An 18,610-nucleotide genomic window follows, 5' to 3' on the forward strand; every position below is an offset into this window, starting at 1 on the left:
CATACATGTAAAAAAAAATCTTTTTACGGAACAGGTTTACGGAAGTTCTCGGAACTAGCTTATATCATATCCGGTTAAAAGTTAAATATATTGCACAATAAGAGTCATCAAGCAAATTCAATTTGGTGTTTGTTGAGTTTGCTTTCTTTAATATTGTTATATATTCAATAGTTATTGGTATTTGATGTTAATACATTATTATATATTATTTCTTTGTCCATCATAATACAATTTTGCTAAATAACTCGGACCTTGACTTTTATACTGACGTTTGAAGAGCGGATGTGTTATCCGAGAGCTGCGATTGGTCTATACAAAATACAGCTCTTCCCTTCACGTTCTAGTAACTGAAACTGAACTAATGTGTTGATAAAATGGAAAAGGTTGTATGTAGTATCCACGGTAAGTGGTAATCGGTCAGTGGTGATTAATTATGTGTTATAAAATGCTAAACTGGATATTGTGTTTGGTTTAAAGAGGTTATATTTGTGTTTTTATCCTGAGATAAAGGTTTGCTGCTTACATAGTTTAATAATTAGTTTAACCATCGGTTTAAATATTCTGCACTTCGAGTTTTTACGTGTTTCTAAAAAGAGACCTTTTTGTCACAGGTGGTGTGTGTATGTTAAAAACCGGATTAAAAGATGGACCAAATAAAGGCAAGAGCTTCTACGTCTGCGTTGACAAGCAAGGATGTGATTTTAGTCAACAAACCAGGTATTCCCACGATGACAATAGGCCACTCTACTGTATTTTCAGACCTGAAGCAGTCATTGTCACTGTGTTTGAACCAAATAATAATCTCTTGACTATTCCTTGACTATATCCTTACATTGCTTTTGTTCCATTCATCTCAGTAGCCAACTTTACTATACTCATTGGCTCTCTACAAACATCTGAGGTTAAAAGTGTTGGTTATTCAGTGACATATTGTTAAAGTTATTGATAAACAAATGTGTGTGTTGCACAAATATTTGTTTTATTGACATGAATTATCATGTCTCTAGCATTTCACCATCACACTGCCTCCATCATGAAGATTCAATGGTGGAACTCCAGGCTCTCAACTACAGTCAGCAACAGCAGGGCTATAGGTGTGTGTGTGTGTGTGTGTGTGTGTGTGTGTGTGTGTGTGTGTGTGTGTGTGTGTGTGTGAGAAAGAAATCTGAAATCGCATGCTTATACACAGCTTATATGACTAGAAACCAGGTCGGTTAGACTGTGTATTTAACTGCAAATTCCTTCTCGTTTTCCAGGTTGTTCTACCGATGTGCTGTAGGTAAAAAAGCAGGCCAGAGGTGGTGTGGAAATGTACCCTGGACTGCAGTAAGTGCTGTCACAGACTTCCCAACACACACTTGTTTTTTTATATACATTCAATATCTGTATCACCAACGGTTTCTGGCCATCGCATTGAGATATTAATTAAAGATAGTTATTAGTTATTAAAAATGCGGTTAATTAAAGTTTTAAGTTATTATTCTCACTACTCCACTAATAATTAAACTTGTACAAATTAGTCAGTTCATTGGTCAGTCACTCAAAACAAAAGTAATCCTTACCTCTTTTGTATTTGTTTTTCTTTTGTTGTTTTTTCTTTAATGCTGTAACTGTAAATTTTTTACGGTTTTCCTGGCGTACGCATTGATTAATACATTTATTATGTAAACAATCATAAGTTGCAGCCTTAAATAGGATGTAGCTAAATGGTATGAACAAGTATTTTTCCTATTCTGAACTATTTACTCTTTTTAAACACCACATTAGGGATTAGTTGTTATTAGACACCTTTCTGTAAATCTCTATGATACATTTTTTTTAAAGTGTGTTGTTTTCCATGATTGCAGCCAGAAACAGAAAAGAGAAGCCCTCTGTCTGACACACAGCTACAGCCCTCATGTCTTCCACCTGTACGAAACCCCTTTAAGGCACCAAGCCAGACAGACAAGGACTCTGGGTGGAGAAAGTTGCACAACAATAGACATGAAGAGAGAGAAGCAAGTCACAAGGCTGAAGGAAGAGCAAATTACCAGAAAGAAAATGAAAGGCAACAAGGTGCAGGAGTGGAAGAAAAGGCAGATGATAAGCACAGGTCGTCGGATACTTACCGGGGTAAACAACTTCCACCGGGGATGAAGTTAAAAAAGAGAGTTTCAGATGAGGAGAACAACAGTCCCAAAGAAAACAGTGTTGAAAAAAGAACCGAGAAGATTCAAGACACGCCCGAGCAGAACCGCATCAAGCAAGGAGAAGCAGAAAAGGGCATTTCTTCCTCCAACGTCAAGACTGTTCATTCTGAGTCATCAAACAAACATCAACTCAAAACAATCAATCAAACTGCACCAGTTTCTCACAGGAACTTGACTCAGCAACCATCTGATGCTGAAACCTCTCAGGTGAAAGAAACCAAACAAATACTAGAAAACAGCAGCTGCACCCATGCATCCAGAGACTCTGACAGCAGCAGGAGCCCCATACCTGACAATCCAACTCAGCCAGAGTCCAGTCAGCCCAACAGTCCCGAAAACGATGATGATGATGATGTGGTACTGGTGTCGGTGAAGCCTGCTCCGCAAAAGACTCCTCCTGTTTCTACTGTCCAAAAGACACTGACCAACTTCCCAGGATTCCAGCCAGCTTCTAACATCAAAAAGCCGGTGGAAAACCCCAAAGGGCTGCAGAACCTGCTCACCGTTCAGCTCCAGCAGAAAAAGGTGTCTGCATTAAGAAATCTGTTAATTAACCGCCCTGATATACTCATATCAGTCACTCCTAGCCGGCGTTTCCCAAAACACCGAAGAATATTTGTAGTACTTGTAATTATATCATAGTAAATAATCTGCAAGCTCTCAGAATGTGCTTTTCTCTTTAAATGTTAAAGTTGCCACTGTTAGCTACACTAGCTGACAGAGTAGGCTGAGGTAGCTGTTAAGTACAGTTTAGTTCACAAGTCCAGCAATGTGATTTATGATTAGGCTGATATCTAATTGGCTGGTATTAGCTAACTGCTAATCCTTCAGTTTCAGCATATATAACAGCCCATAAATTATACACTCCAATACTGTATACATCACAACAACAAATACTACAGAGCAGCTGGTTAGTTTAATACTCAGGCTTATGAGAGCTCTTTGTCTTCACTCAGGCCACTCTATCTTCAGTAAACTTGGAGGCGCTACCAGATAAAGGAGAGAGGCTGAGGACACAGGTTAAAGAGCTGGAGGAAGCCCTGGAGTCACTGAGCCTCACTGCTGCTTCTCAGCCTGGTAGGAGTCACACTGCACATGAGAAATAATAGAATAGTGTTTTCAGATGGTTTATTCAAGTGCTTTTTAGTTATTCCACTATGTACCTCAGCTATACTCCCAGTTAAGCCCTTATGCTTACACGGGCAAAACCTTGAGGGACTTTTTTGTCTTAGTAAGCGCTGTGTAATTTGATGTTCTTTGATTTTCTTTCTGTCAAACAAACGTGCAGGTGAAAGTGTAATAATAAAACCAACAAGGTTTTTTAGATTTGGCTGGATGTCTGTGTCTCCCTTTCAGAGTCTGAGGAAGCGTGTAGCAGCACTGATTCTGGTTTCAGCACCACTCAGATGAATCCATTCAGCCGGCAGGGCGGGACCATCCTGCTCCCTGCTCCTCCAGCCCCGGGCCTGCACCATCATCAGGCCTCTGGTGGCTCTCTGGAGCTCCAGCTGAGCCAGGGATACTCTCAGATGTATGGAGGTATGCCATATGGGAAAGAGAAACACTTCTATAAAATGTGTAATTTTTTTTTTTTTTAACTTGAAATAAATATAGATTGCTAATCATTCATCCTTAATGTTTCCAGCATACCCACAGGCACAGACATTTTATGGGGGTAGAATGACCAACGACCGTCTTCTGGCGGTGAAAAATGCCACCTGTGAGGCCATCGACCATCTCCACAAGTCCCTGGAGTCCTGTCCTGATGCCGAGGCTGAGGCCCCTGATCCCAAGGGTATCAAGGTGTTACACACTGCTTCACTCACTACTGTGGCAAAAAAAAAATCTGACAACAACGACTACATTTTCACAAAAACTTCAAAAATAAAGGAAACTCATAGCAGCACTCAGATATTCTGACTGATTACACAAGGCTTAGTGCTCGGCTCTGTCAGTAAATAGTTACATTTAGAATTTTTAAGCTGTTGTGATATAGAAGATAGTGGATGACAGACAACTCTTAGCAGGAGAGGTTGAAATCTTACACGAATAGTTTCACCGAAAAGCATCATCCAAAATTTCAAGATATGAAAGCCCACTTTTAAATTCATCTATCGGCAATTTTTACATGACACTCAGCGCAGGCGAGCGCCATCTTTACTCTGATTTGACTGCTCAGACTGAGGCTGCACTGCATAAAAAATACCTGGTGTCTGACTGAGTACCATTTATTTACTCTCAGGATGGTTTTCTGCTTCTAGTATTGCAGCCACATTTTAAGGTCAGCCTTAGAAATATAGTGTACAAAAGGCCCCGTAGTTATGGGTTTATTCTGTTCAGTTGTTAGTTCACCTGTAGTTTTTAGAGTGGCCAGTAGAGGTCACCCCACCGCTTTGTATGAGAGACTATGTCCAGGGAGAGACGTGGGCAAAGCACCTGAGCTTTTCTGCTCCAGATTACTGGCAGAGAATTGGTTATCCCGTGAGAAGTGTGCATTAATGAGCAACAGACCACACACACACACACATCCATGCCCACGCACCTAAACCTGTATGCAATACCTGCTCCTCTGACAACCTCTGTTACCTTCAACTGTGTGAAGTCAATACAAGAGTCTGCACTATCCTCGGTGTCTTCATTGTCTCCCTTCTGAACATTCATCCGGGCCTTGAGCAGTGTTCTGGCCGACACTCCGGGGAGTGGTAGCTGCAAACCTGAACTAGCACCTTACAGTCCTTCCAGTACAAGCTATCTACCCAACATTAATGGTCCTTCGAGCCGGAGGTAAGCTGCTTCTACCCTAACAAGATGGATGATATTCAGAACTTCTCAGCTCTTGGTGCGCGCCCACGGCGTAATGTACGGCGTCCCCTCCGCTATGAAGCTTATGAGACTGACTTTCCCGGGCTTGGTGCAGGTTACCAGGAGGAAAGTGAGACAGGAGGCGACACCCGTTCTTCCCACCATCCTCCGTCTGACCCCTCTGATGACCGCTCACACGGTCATGTCACACCACTGAGAGCAGAATTAGAAGATATACAACGTGAAAGGTTCCTGTTCCAGCAGTCGCATGACCAGATGAAAGCTGGGCTGGCTAATGTCCAGGCCCTTCATGCTAGTTTGCTGCAGTTGTTGGACCGTGTAGAGAGTCTGCAGCTCAGTCCACCGCCCAGAGCCCCTGCTGTTCATCTCCAGCCACCCCCTGCTGAAGAGGAAGAGGACTGGCCTCCACCACCTCCTCCTGTTGTGTTCAAGGAGGAGTCTGTCTCCAGCCAGGGTCCAGTTGCGGACCGCATCGATACGATGCTGAAAGAGCTCCAGGATCTGAAGAGGGAGTCTATGGCTGCACAGGAGAGTCAGATCATCCCCCCACATGAATCTAGGCCAGGTTTCACTTCTCCTCAGCCAAGGATCACCTACCCTCCAGCGCCGCCTCCGAGAGCACACCCCCCTCCATTGCAACCACTGCCAACTCCATCCCCGTCCTCATCTACTCCTTTCTTGACCTACAGGGGGCCTCGTCCAAGCATTCCCAAGCTCTCACGCCGTGATCCTGGGGAATTTGCTCGTCTAAAGATGGCGCTAGAGAACTTATTGCCCCCGGAGAGTTCAGAGCTTTTCAGGTACCAAGTCTTGTTAGATCATCTACACCTGGAGGAAGCAAAGTTGATAGCGGACGCTTACCTCCATTCTGCCACGCCCTTCAGTGACACTATGAACGCTCTTAATGACAGGCTTGGGCAGCCCCACCAGCTTGCCCTGAGAAGAATTGCTGCTGTCATGGACTCACCTGACATCCGCCGAGGGGATGCAGCCGCATTTGAGCGATTCTCTCTCCACATCCAGTCGCTCGTGGGCATGCTGAAGACTTTAGGCCCTGATGGGGAGGTTGAACTCCAGTGTGGCTCCCATGTGGCTCGACTCCTTAGTAAGCTTCCTTCAGAGCAAAGAGCTGATTTCCGTCGGTGCATGTACAACCATTCTGGTCAGGCTTACACCCTGGATGACCTGGCTACCTGGTTAAAGTACGAATCCTGGTGTCAGGACTATGACGGCTTGCCCACCCCAGCGATCACCAGAGAGAAGCCTGATGTCAGACCAAGCAGACGCTCTGTTGCGGTCCTTCACAGTGCAGAGAGCTCACCCAGGTCACCAGGTACCACTCCAAACAAAGCTAGGCAGCAACCCTACTGCGCCTTTTGCGATAACCGTGCCCATCACCTGAGTCAGTGTCAGGAGGTCATCAAACTGAGTCGCGAACAACTCACAGACTGGATAAAGACTAACAAGAGGTGCTGGCGTTGCGCACGCTCCCATCAGGCAGCACAGTGTACCCTCAAGAAACCCTGCAGCCTGTGTCAGGGTCGTCATCTGCAGGTCCTTCACGACGTGAATTCGAAGTTCTTAAAGCCACATGGCTCAGTGTCTGCTCCCCCACGAGAAGGTGAGAATCCTACGGGCGTCCTGTACCTCGATCGTCCTACAGAGAGCGGCCAAGTCCTGTTAAAGGTTGTCCCAGTCATCCTTCACCATAATGGCAAGACTTTGAGCACTCACGCAGTTTTGGATGATGGGTCAGAGAGGACTATGCTGCTACCCACCGCTGCCCAGAAGCTTGACCTTCAAGGCATCCCAGAGACACTTCCATTGCGCACTATCAGGCAAGATGTGCAAACTCTGCAAGGATCATGTGTCTCATTCGAGATCTCCCCTGGTGGCAAACCTAAGCTGAAGTACAAAGTCCGCAACGCCTTCACCGCCACCCGTATCGACCTAGCCGAGCACAGCTACCCGGTGGAGTCCTTGCAGCGGAAGTATAGACACCTCCGAGGCCTGCCTCTCCAGTCCTTCAAGAGGGTCAAACCTCTCCTTCTGATTGGCAGTGACCACCCACAGCTCATCACTCCAACTGAAGCTGTCCGTCTTGGTCCACCGGGTGGTCCCGCCGCTATGCGCACCAGGTTAGGGTGGACACTACAGGGTCCCTCCAGCCTTATAGGTTCCTCTTCGCTGCCACAACAGTGCCTCTTCACGACCGCCATTCCTCCCCAGGTGAGTGAGCTACTCAAACATGTAGAGAAGTTATGGCAGGTAGATGTTGTCCCGGTGCCAGAAGGCAAGGTGGTTACCCGTTCAAGAGAAGATAACTATGCAGTTAGCCTGCTAGAGCAGAAGACAGTTCGTGTAGATGTCGAGGGCATCCAACGCTATGCCACCCCCCTCCTTCGCCGCGAGAACATGCCACACCTTAAAGCTAGCCCTAACGCTGTCGTTCCCAGTTTGAGAAGTGTGGAGAGAAGGCTCCAGAAAGATCCAGAACGAGCTAAGGTCTACCGGGCAGAGATAGAGAAGTTGGTCCAGGCCGGTTCGGTGGTTAAGGTGCCCCCCTCTGAGGTTGCTCATGCAGATGAGTCATGGTACATCCCTCACCACCTTGTTAGCCACAATGGCAAAGATCGCCTTGTGTTTAACTGTTCGTTCCAGTTCCAAGGCCAAGCCCTCAACGAACATCTTCTACCTGGGCCCACCCTGAGCGCATCGCTCCTTGGTGTCCTCCTTCGCTTTCGAGAGCATGCCGTAGCCATCAGTGGTGACATTAAAGGTATGTTCCACCAGATTCGCCTTCTTCCCGAAGATCGTTCCCTCCTGCGGTTTGTGTGGCGGGATCTACACCCCGAGGAACCGGTGGCCGTTTATGAATGGCAGGTCCTCCCCTTCGGTACAACTTGCAGCCCATGCTGTGCAACCTTTGCTCTGCAGCGCCACGCCAGGGACCACACGGAAGGAGATGATCCGCTACGTCACTCTGTGGGACAGTGCTTCTATGTTGATAACCTTCTCCAGAGCGTGCCGACCCCTGAAGAAGCCCGGGACCTAGTGGACAGGCTAAGAGCCCTCCTGTCTTCTGCTGGATTTGTCCTTCGCCAGTGGGCCAGTAATGAACCCAGCACCATTGGCCACCTACCTGAAGACCTCAGATCCACAAGTGCAGAACTTTGGCTCACTCAAGACAAATCAGACACCTCTGAGCCAACTCTGGGCCTTAGCTGGCACTTCCCCACGGACACCTTGGGTTACAGACACCGCAAAATCAGTTATGGTGCCCCCACTATGCGGAATATTTATAAGGTTCTCGCAAGCCAATACGACCCACTGGGCTTTATCCTACCGTACACCACCCGAGCCAAGATGCTGGTGAGGCGCCTTTGGGATCAACAGAGGGGATGGGATGACCCGCAGCTTCCGCCAGAACTACTCCAGCAGTGGAAAACCTGGGAAGAGGAATTGCCGTTCCTTGCACAAGTCCTGCTTCCTCGCCCGTATCTCCCAAAGCACATCACGGAGTCAGTTAGTGAGAGAGAGATTCACATATTCTGTGATGCGTCAGAGCAGGCTTATGGCGCAGTGGCCTACATGAGAACAGTGACAGGTGATGGCAGCTCACATCTAGCCTTCCTGATGGCTCGCTCCCGTGTTGCCCCTAAACGCATTCTCTCCATGCCCAGACTTGAGCTGTGTGGTGCCCTCTCCGGAGCTCATCTTTCCCGTCTCCTTAAAAATGAGCTCACTCTGGACATAAAGAGAATAGTGCTGTGGTCTGACTCCACAACTGTACTCACCTGGTTGAGGTCCCAGTCATGCCACTTCAAGGTCTTCGTCGGCACCCGCGTGGCTGAGATCCAGGAATTAACTCACTCGCACACCTGGCGCTATGTGGACTCAGCCCAGAACCCCGCAGATGATATAACCCGGGGGAAGTCCCTTCTCGAGCTCACCAGACCCAATAGATGGAGTCAAGGGCCTCCTTTCCTGCTCCTAGGTCCAGAACAGTGGCCTCCAGAGCCAAGTGGCACCCTGGCTGAGCCTCCAGGCCCATCTGAGCTCCGTAAAGAGACCTTTTGTGGATTTTCTACCACCTTTGACCCCGCCACTTCGAACTTCAGCAAATATGACACCTGGACACAGCTGCTGGAAGCGGCTATTACGCAGTTGCATGGGGCGGCCAAAGGCGGTGGAACTTCATCGGCTTATGACTATGTTCGAGCAGAGATGGATGTCCTGAGAGAAGCTCAACAGGAGAGCTTCCCTGAGGAGTATCGACTCCTTAAGCAGGGGAAATCCATCAGTCGCAGCAGTCGTCTCCTTGCACTATCCCCTGAGTTCGACCACGAGAATGAGGTCATCCGTGTAGGTGGACGTCTTCGCCGCTCTGAAGATCTCGCCTTTACCAGCTCCCATCCTTTAGTTTTGGATCCGACACATCCAGTCACCCGCCTGTTCATCCAGGACGTCGACAGTCGCCTGCGCCATCCAGGGCCAGAGAGGGTCTTTGCGGAGATTCGGCGCACTCATTGGATCCTGAGAGGCCGGGAAGCAGTTAGGCGTTTTCAAAGGACCTGTCTTGAGTGCCGCAGATGGAGAGCTCGACCAACTGTTCCCAAGATGGCGGACCTGCCAGTTGCGCGCCTCCGCCTTTACAAACCTGCCTTTTATTCGACAGGCGTGGACTGTTTTGGACCCTTTGAGGTCAAAATCGGGCGCCGTGTGGAGAAGAGGTGGGGCATCATCTTTAAGTGCCTAACTATCAGAGCGGTCCACCTTGATGTCCTAACCTCCATCGATACGGATGCCTTCCTAATGGCACTTCGCCGTTTCATTGCCAGGAGAGGAACTCCAGCTGAGCTGTACTCAGACCAAGGGACCAACTTCCGTGGGGGAGAAAGGGAACTGCAAGCAGCTTTTGCAGCCATGACCTCTGACCTGCAGAAGCTCCTGGCTCCCCATAAGATCGTCTTCCACTTCAATCCACCAGCGGCTCCTCATTTCGGGGGAGTGTGGGAGCGGGAGATTAGGTCTGTCAAGACGGCACTCTACACTACAGTAGGATCCCAACCCCTTCAAGAAGAGGTCCTCCGCACGGTCCTTGTGGAGGTGGAGGGCATCTTGAACTCCAAACCACTAGGTTATGTCCCGTCTGACATCAGTGATCCTGATCCAGTGACCCCCAACTGCTTTCTGATGGGGCGGCCTGACGGAGCACTTCCTCAAGTGGCTTATCCCAAAGAAGAGCTCCTGAGTCGCCGGAGGTGGAAGCACTCCCAGGTGCTGGCTGACCATTTTTGGTCTCGATTCATCCGGCTGTACCTTCCAAGCCTGCAGGTTCGGCAGAAATGGAGGTCATCCCCCGCAGATGTCACAGAAGGTTCGGTGGTGATGATCGTAGATCCTCAGCTGCCTCGCGCTTCCTGGCTCGTGGGCCGCATCTCCAAAGTCCACCCCAGTCCCGACGGGCACATCAGGTCTGCTGACATCAAGGTGAAGGACCGGACCTTCACCCGACCTGTGGCGAGGCTGGTGGTGCTGCCTGCCCTCCCGGACGAAGGCAAAGGACAATCACCGTAACTTTGTTTGTAAAATTGCCTTTTGTTGTGAGCAAATGTACTTCATACATTTGGGGGCGGCTGTACAAAAGGCCCCGTAGTTATGGGTTTATTCTGTTCAGTTGTTAGTTCACCTGTAGTTTTTAGAGTGGCCAGTAGAGGTCACCCCACCGCTTTGTATGAGAGACTATGTCCAGGGAGAGACGTGGGCAAAGCACCTGAGCTTTTCTGCTCCAGATTACTGGCAGAGAATTGGTTATCCCGTGAGAAGTGTGCATTAATGAGCAACAGACCACACACACACACACATCCATGCCCACGCACCTAAACCTGTATGCAATACCTGCTCCTCTGACAACCTCTGTTACCTTCAACTGTGTGAAGTCAATACAAGAGTCTGCACTATCCTCGGTGTCTTCATTGTCTCCCTTCTGAACATTCATCCGGGCCTTGAGCAGTGTTCTGGCCGACACTCCGGGGAGTGGTAGCTGCAAACCTGAACTAGCACCTTACAGTCCTTCCAGTACAAGCTATCTACCCAACATATAGCTTCCGATTGTAGCTCATAGTTTTACATTATTATGCTCTAAGAAATTGCATCTGAATGTAATCTTTATGTGTCCATATATTTTAATTAATTTTCATTTTTGCGTCACAACATTTTCTTTTATTGACAAAACTGTCACAATTTAGAATGGTACAGCCTGTATTTCCTCTTTTGATTGGACGATGATGTTAGGCTAAGATTGCTGCATTGTGATTGGTTGCTCAGGTGCCTCTCCTGCCCCATCAGAGGAGAGCTTTGGCCTGGTTGCTCTGGAGAGAAACGCAGAGTCCTTGTGGAGGAATACTGGGTGAGTGTTTTTGGAAATAAGCCCGTGGGGTCTGTTTGTTACATTTAATTTGCTATTCTATGTACAGAAATGGTCTCCTCAGGCCAGTCAGTTTGCTCACATGACAAAGAGAGGAACACCTCGCTTCTTACCATTTCTTCATCTTTTTTCTAGTACATCTCATTTGTATTCTTTTCAATCAGCGGATGACATGGGTCTGGGGAAGACCTTGACCATGATTTCTCTCATACTGGCCATGAAGATGAAAGCAAAAAAGGACAAGGAGGAGATGGAAAAGAAGAAGAAGGATAGCTGGTTATCCAAAACTGGTAACAAGAACCTTTTGTCATTGACTCAGTGGATCAAATAAAATCTAGTTAAATAAAATTATACAGTTCTTCCTGTTTTTTTTTTTTTTTTAGCCATTTCCTTGTTTTTTTGTGTCCAGACTGCATCCCTGTGTTGTCTAAGGGCACTCTTATCATCTGCCCTGCCTCCCTGGTGCACCACTGGAAGAAGGAGATTGACAGACATGTCAAGACGGGCAAGTTGACGGTGTACCTGTACCACGGCCCGAACCGTGAGAGAAGTGCCAGAGCGTAAGAAAGCTGCAAACTTTGTCACACACACATTGCTGTTTATTTCTCCGCTCTGCCTTTATCTCAGTTTGTAATGGTGCAGTCGCATCTTATTCTTTGAGGAGCCACACAAAGTTCCTGCAGTGACAGTTGACCTTTTTTACCTTTGTGCCAAACAATTACATATTAAAATGTTGGTATTAGAGGTCATAGTAAAGCACTGTAGGAACAAGAATGTCCTGCAAATGTTTCATAAAGAGAAAGCTTGGAAAAGCCAAAACTCAGTACAGTCGTAAACATGAGTAAAGCAGACAAAAAGGAGCTCCGCTGTCATAACTGTCGTTATTTTTGCAAAACACACCTCTCGGGAAAACATGCTTTCACAGACAAAATGAAATGATGCACACGGGGGAATTGATTTGTGTACTGTAAATGTTTGATCTTGTGTTTGTGCAAAGTAGTGGAGAGCAGCTCTGTCATTGTTTCTTTGACATGTCAAAGATCTTCATTACAGCTGTTCTTTTCCCATTTGAAGGACATTTGAGTCACAAAAACTAAATACAGTGTTGTGCATGTGTCCACCAGACTGGCAGATTACGATGTGGTGGTGACTACCTACAGCCTAGTGTCCAAGGAGATCCCGGTCCAAAAAGAAGAGGCCGATAAACCCAACACGGATAAGGACGATGTGGTAAATACTACATATACGACCGGAACCAAAGCCTTCAGTGTTAACACTGAAGATGCTGGCAGCAGCACTAAAAAGGAAAATACTGTTTTCGTGATTTCTTACTAAGATAAGAGCAGTGTTGGAAACATCACTTTCAGCAAAATGAAATAACTTACAAACACACTTCCCATTATTTTTCTTCAGCGTCCAGGCTCAGCTCCTCTCCTGCGAGTGTCCTGGGCCCGCATAATTCTGGATGAAGCCCACAGCATCAAAAACCCAAAAGTGCAGACCTCCATGGCTGTCTGTCAGCTGAGGGCCGGAGCCCGTTGGGCTGTCACTGGTACACCCATTCAGAACAACCTGCTGGACATGTACTCGCTGCTCAAGTAAGACAACAGCACAGTGAATACAAGTTTCTAACCCATCCTGTGTTTTGTTAGCCTGCTGCACATGTGTGGTCCGTTTTTAATATTTGGGACAGTTTTTAAGTATTTTCATAATATGGTGCAGACTGACGAGATAATACGCCTGTTTTTAATAAGTTACATATAAATCATGAAGTCTGGAATATTTGATCACACAGTTGAGCTTCTTAAATAACTAAAACAACGTCTGACAAATCCTCTTCTAGCCTTGGCTTGTGTATTTCAGCTGTGTGACATGGATGTTTTATACTTGAAGATAAAAACATGCAAAGGATACACCAGTGCATCCTCGATTACAGCTCCTCTGGAAAGGCTCCTTTCTCCTCTGTCCTCCAGATACAGTTTTCAGTCTGGAGGACTGAGCTTAATATTTGTTTCACAAGCAGAAGGATGTAGGACAGAGGAGACGAGGAAGCACAAATGAAATGAACACATTAGGAATAATAAATGTATTTCATGAATGAGATCCTGTTCTTTCACTGCGTTCCTCTGTCTTTTCAGGTTTCTGCGTTGTTCTCCGTTCGACGAGTACAAACTGTGGAAAGCTCAGGTGGACAACGGCTCCGAGAGAGGCAGAGAGCGACTCAACATCCTGACCAGGACTCTGCTGCTCCGACGAACCAAAGACCAACGGGACAGCACAGGCCAACCACTGGTAGAGAGACACACACACAGACTCCATGAACATCTGTCTTTATGGTAGCACATCAGGAAATACACTCACTATTAGGAGTTTGCCACCATTAAATTAAAAAACATAAACAAGCAAAGTATCTTTTAGCTTCTGGGAGTGTATGTTTAATTACAAAATATAACCAGAAACTAAAGCAGTTTTGTTTCAGGTGTCTCTTCCTGATCGGACTTCCGAGGTGCATCGACTCAAACTTTCTGAGGATGAGCAGGCTGTGTATGATGTGTTATTTGCCCAGTCCAGGTAAAAGTCTATCTTTTCAGAAAGACATGAACCTTTGTCAAATGCAAAGGCAGAGTTACAGTTAGGGGTTTAATTAACATTTTTAAAGCCCAAGACGTTCTGTTTGTATTGTTCATTTCACTATTTTATTTCCTGCATTTTCATCTTTGTTTTTTATTTGGACATCTTGATGTTTTTACCTTTTTGAGGGTTGTGAAACTAGGAATTAAGTCAATTATAAAAAGTCAATTATATATTTTTCTCTCCTCCAGATCTACTCTGCAGAGCTACCTAAAGCAACATGAAGGAAATGATGTGAAGAAAGGAAGCACTTCCAGTTCTAATCCCTTTGAGAAAGGTGAGGCCTCACCAATAAATAAACTTAATCTGAGCAAAGGTTGTTTTGCAGTCACGATTGCATATTATTATACGAGGTGCATAATTAAATTTGCGTGTAGAAAACAACAGAAATTAAACTGGAAGCTGGGACGGCACTTTTGCCTTAAGTCAAACTCTTTTAGCAATCAGTGTTTGCTAGTAGCAGTAATGGTGATTTAAAATAGTGTTCACTCTCTCTGTCTCTCCAGTGGCCCAGGAGTTTGGTTTGTCCCAGGCTGATCCTGCTCTGTCGAGCTCCCAGCAGGCTAAGCAGGTGTCCAGCACCGTCCACATCCTGTCCTTGCTGCTGCGCCTCCGACAATGTTGCTGTCACCTCTCACTTCTTAAGAAGGTACACACTTTCACGTGCTGTCATAAGGCTTTCCAGCAATGTCTATAATTTAAAAAGACACACATAATGATACAAACTGAATACTGCACACACCTATTTCACACCTGTCTCCTGTGCTTAGACTCTGGACTCATCGGAGCTGCAGGGTGATGGGATCGTCTTATCTCTGGAGGAGCAGCTCAATGCTCTGTCGCTCTCCTCCAGCCCCTCGCCATCTGGCCCTGATCCCAAAGACTCTGTGGCCCTCAATGGCACACGCTTCCCCTCGCGGCTGTTTGAGGGCACCAGCAGGAGCACCAAGGTGGGCAATAGATCAGCACACTAACATCACAGTTACTGGCAGAATGTGAAAATGTGTGCTGCTGTCTGATATAGAAGGTGAAATAAGATCAGGGTATGATTGTTTTTGTTGATCAAAAGTCACAATAAAGTCACCAATGAAGTCACTGGGTGTGGATTGTTTGCCCTCAGTTGGAGCCTTTGGATCTTTCCCACACAGATTCAGCTCTAAATCGTGATTTGACATGATTGTTTTCATGCTAAATGTTTTAAAATTCATAGCTGACCATTTGTCTTTGTTAGAGGCAGGGAAAATGCACAATGTATGTGATAAGAGCGCATGGTGGTCCAGTTCAAAATCTGTTAGTTAGTATTAAAAGATCAATTTTCCTTCTAGATCTCTGCTATCATCTCTGAACTGAAGGCGATCAGAGAGAAGAGTAATGATCACAAAAGGTAAAACATTACACATCACAATAATTCAGAGTTCATGTCTTTTTATTCACAATTAATAACAATTTTCATGTTACCTTCTCATATGTGGTCTTCATGGCGTGTCTCGCCCTTATTGTCCAGTGTGATCGTGTCCCAGTGGACCAGCATGCTCCAAATTGTAGCAGTTCATCTGCAGCTGATGGGGTTAACGTACAGCGTCATCGACGGGACCGTCAACCCTAAACGCCGCATGGACCTGGTGGAAGAATTCAACACTAACCCAAAGGGACCACAGGTAAATGTCTCTATTTTTGTCAAATGGAGCATGTCTGAATGAAGCCGACTGGGGGGGTTGAAGGTTTTTTTTGCATTTATCACATTCCTGGTGAACCCCACTCTCTCCCTTCCCTGTTCCGGTCCACTTCTCAGCTAATCACCTTTCGAGCGACTTACATCATCATACACGTCGAGCAATGTGAAGTTTAGATTTTGGAGAACTGCACAGGAGCATGTTTAGACCTCCTCCCTGTAGATAATTACCTTCACAAAGAGACACAGCCGCAGGAGCATAAATTAAGCATAATGAGGCGGCACAATGGTTTCCATACTTCTAACCAACAGGTGGCAGTAATGCACCAAGTAAAGGAGTTGACATGAATGAAAACGATGTAGAATTTAAGATGTTCATAATCTTAATGAGGATTAATCCATTCTGCACATTTAACAGAGTTTCACTAATAAACGTATTCAACTTTTATAAAAAATAAAAACAACTTTTATACAACGAGCTGCAAGGAAAATCCACATGGCATTTTTTACATCAAGAGCAGAGGACCTATATTTAAAATGATAAAATTATCACACCAGTAAGATATCAATGGGAGCTTTAAATATTGGAATGAAATTGGTACCACTTTCTACCGCTCAATCTAAATAAGATTTTGAAATACAAAAGACTCAAATTTACAACAATAAGACAACAACAACAATAAGAAACTTGTTTTATTTATTCTGACGTCCGGCCAGCGAAAATACATTAAAATAATCTAAGCTGGAGGAAGACTCTGGGATCTTCCATTACAGACGACGATTAGCAGAATATCTACCTGTTAAGATATTTTATAACCCCTAAATTAAACTGTGTACAGATAGGAGAAACAAGAACAGATGGACTTTTCTTTCTGTACGATTTATTTATGTAGCACTGCGAGCAACTTATCCGTAAAAGACAAATGCTTATTAAGAAGATTGCTTGCACAGCCAATGGGATAGCAATAACCCGTAAATGATTAAAACATGAACCCCTAATTAAGAATGACTGGATGGCACAGTGAGCAATATCAAAGACATGAAGAGATTTTCTTTTCTTTAAGCTAAAAAACTTATCAGTTTACAAAAAACTGTGAAAACACTGATGCACTATGTAAAACAGCAATAGTGGCTTCTTTTTTTTTTTACTCTTTTTTCTTTTGTACTTGCACTGATAATCTGTGCATAAATGTAAGGCCAACTGTTCCTGTTTTTGTAATGTTTGCTCCATTTGTGAAGAATGCAGTTAAATAAAAAGTAAACAACAATAAATTATATGTTATAAACAGAAATTGCTGCAACACTGAAATGTAAATAATAATAGTAGTAATAATAATAATGATGATGATGATGATGATGATGGGACTTCTAGATTAGCTGTGATCATTATACCAAGTGTGCTATGCAGCTGAGAACTAAGCTTGAAGTGATAATGATGAAAATGAGTGTAATCAAACTGTTTTGTTGCACAGCTCTAAATGTATAGTGCTGCCTAATTGTTCTGGTTTTTGCTTCAGGTGATGCTGGTTTCTCTTTGTGCCGGGGGGGTTGGACTGAATCTGATCGGTGGGAATCACCTGTTCCTCATTGACATGCACTGGTGAGAGCCACATTGTCATTCAAAGAGCTGGAAAAGTATCACTTCTGTTGTTTGCCGTTCGCCGTTTAATGTAGCAAGCTGCATTTGAAATATATCTGTTGTGCAAATAATTTTTTCAATATTTTATCCTCTCTAATTTAATTTGTATCCTCTAAAGTATCTTGTGCCTTCACATTTCGCATTATAAGGAATGGCAAAGGACAATTTAAAGGCAGTTATAAACAAACATGTGCAGACGTCACACAATGCATTCTGCAGTTTTGCAGAGATTATGTTATTCCAAACTTAAGAAACATTTCTGTAAGGTAGAAGAAAGTTGTTTCAATTTTAACCCTTCAACAGGAACCCAGCTTTGGAGGATCAGGCCTGTGACCGCATCTATAGAGTGGGACAATATAAAGACGTCACCATCCACAGGTGACGCATCAGCTTCTAACTGAATCTCCACAAAATTTCTAGTTTGCATCTTTATTTTTAAGTTTTACTAAGCATGTAATGGTAACAATGATGTGTAAACTGCGTTTCTTTGTGCTAATAGTTTGTGTGTGTGTGTCTATGTGGCATTGTCAATAGGTTTGTGTGTGAAAACACAGTGGAGGAGAAAATTTCCACACTGCAGACAAAGAAGAAGGAGCTGGCACAGAATGTGCTGTCGGGAACCGGAAACACCCTCTCCAAACTCTCTCTGGCAGATCTCAAGATCATTTTTGGAGTCTGAATAAAGAGCTGTACCAGCTGACCAACAGCTATTCAGACATGCATTGTGTGAATGTATTAGGTTGTAACTTTAGAAAATGTTGAAATAACAATAATAATAACAACAACAACAACAACAATGGGGTAATGCATTACTTTAAAAGTACCATGTTATTTGTTACACCAAGGCTAAGAATTTTCCTCCAAACACTGAGCCATAACTGAGATGTTTAGATTAGTTACACTAAACAAAATATGTGGGCTTTTTCTAAAACTCTTTTTTGGGTTTGTTTTTGTTTGGGGGGTGGGGTTGTTAGTTTTTATTTGTATTCTTTCTTTTCTTTTTTTTTTCTTTTTTTTTGGACTGTTTAAACAGATGGTCAAATGCCACAGCTGACACACAGCTGGACAGTATTTGAAACATATGTGTGTACACATACATTTAAACAGTTTCTTACTATATTTTGTAAAATTACATAATATTTTCCTCCATGTATCTGTTTCTTCCACCTGATTTATTTCTTTATACTTATATAAAGAAATACATTATATCATTATTATTATTATTA

At 44.8% G+C, this 18,610-nt stretch overlaps 1 protein-coding gene across 3 annotated transcripts; it reads left to right on the forward strand.

The window, feature by feature from the left end:
• Positions 1 to 309: 309 nt before the first annotated feature.
• Positions 310 to 18,094, forward strand: ttf2 (transcription termination factor, RNA polymerase II). Of its 3 annotated transcripts, XM_085435252.1 has the most exons (23): positions 310 to 402; positions 612 to 717; positions 1,008 to 1,094; positions 1,257 to 1,326; positions 1,848 to 2,714; positions 3,146 to 3,266; positions 3,546 to 3,728; positions 3,835 to 3,992; positions 11,343 to 11,424; positions 11,607 to 11,732; positions 11,852 to 12,002; positions 12,567 to 12,672; positions 12,856 to 13,040; positions 13,581 to 13,734; positions 13,922 to 14,013; positions 14,265 to 14,350; positions 14,580 to 14,722; positions 14,844 to 15,023; positions 15,399 to 15,457; positions 15,578 to 15,731; positions 17,263 to 17,345; positions 17,688 to 17,762; positions 17,919 to 18,094. In XM_085435252.1, the coding sequence occupies exons 1-23, from the start codon at positions 375 to 377 to the stop codon at positions 18,061 to 18,063; spliced, it is 3,441 nt and encodes a 1,146-aa protein (XP_085291378.1). In that variant the 5' UTR covers positions 310 to 374; the 3' UTR covers positions 18,064 to 18,094. The 3 variants fall into 3 exon arrangements, with proteins under 3 accessions (XP_085291378.1, XP_085291380.1, XP_085291379.1); XM_085435254.1 differs by lacking the exon at positions 1,848 to 2,714; XM_085435253.1 differs by lacking the exon at positions 1,008 to 1,094.
• The last annotated feature ends 516 nt before the right edge of the window (positions 18,095 to 18,610 follow it).

This window comes from Copadichromis virginalis, linkage group LG16, assembly GCF_057382275.1.
Source record: "Copadichromis virginalis isolate Kocher_CV1m ecotype Utaka linkage group LG16, C_Virginalis_male_GT1.1, whole genome shotgun sequence".
Classification (NCBI taxonomy): Eukaryota; Metazoa; Chordata; class Actinopteri; order Cichliformes; family Cichlidae; genus Copadichromis; species Copadichromis virginalis.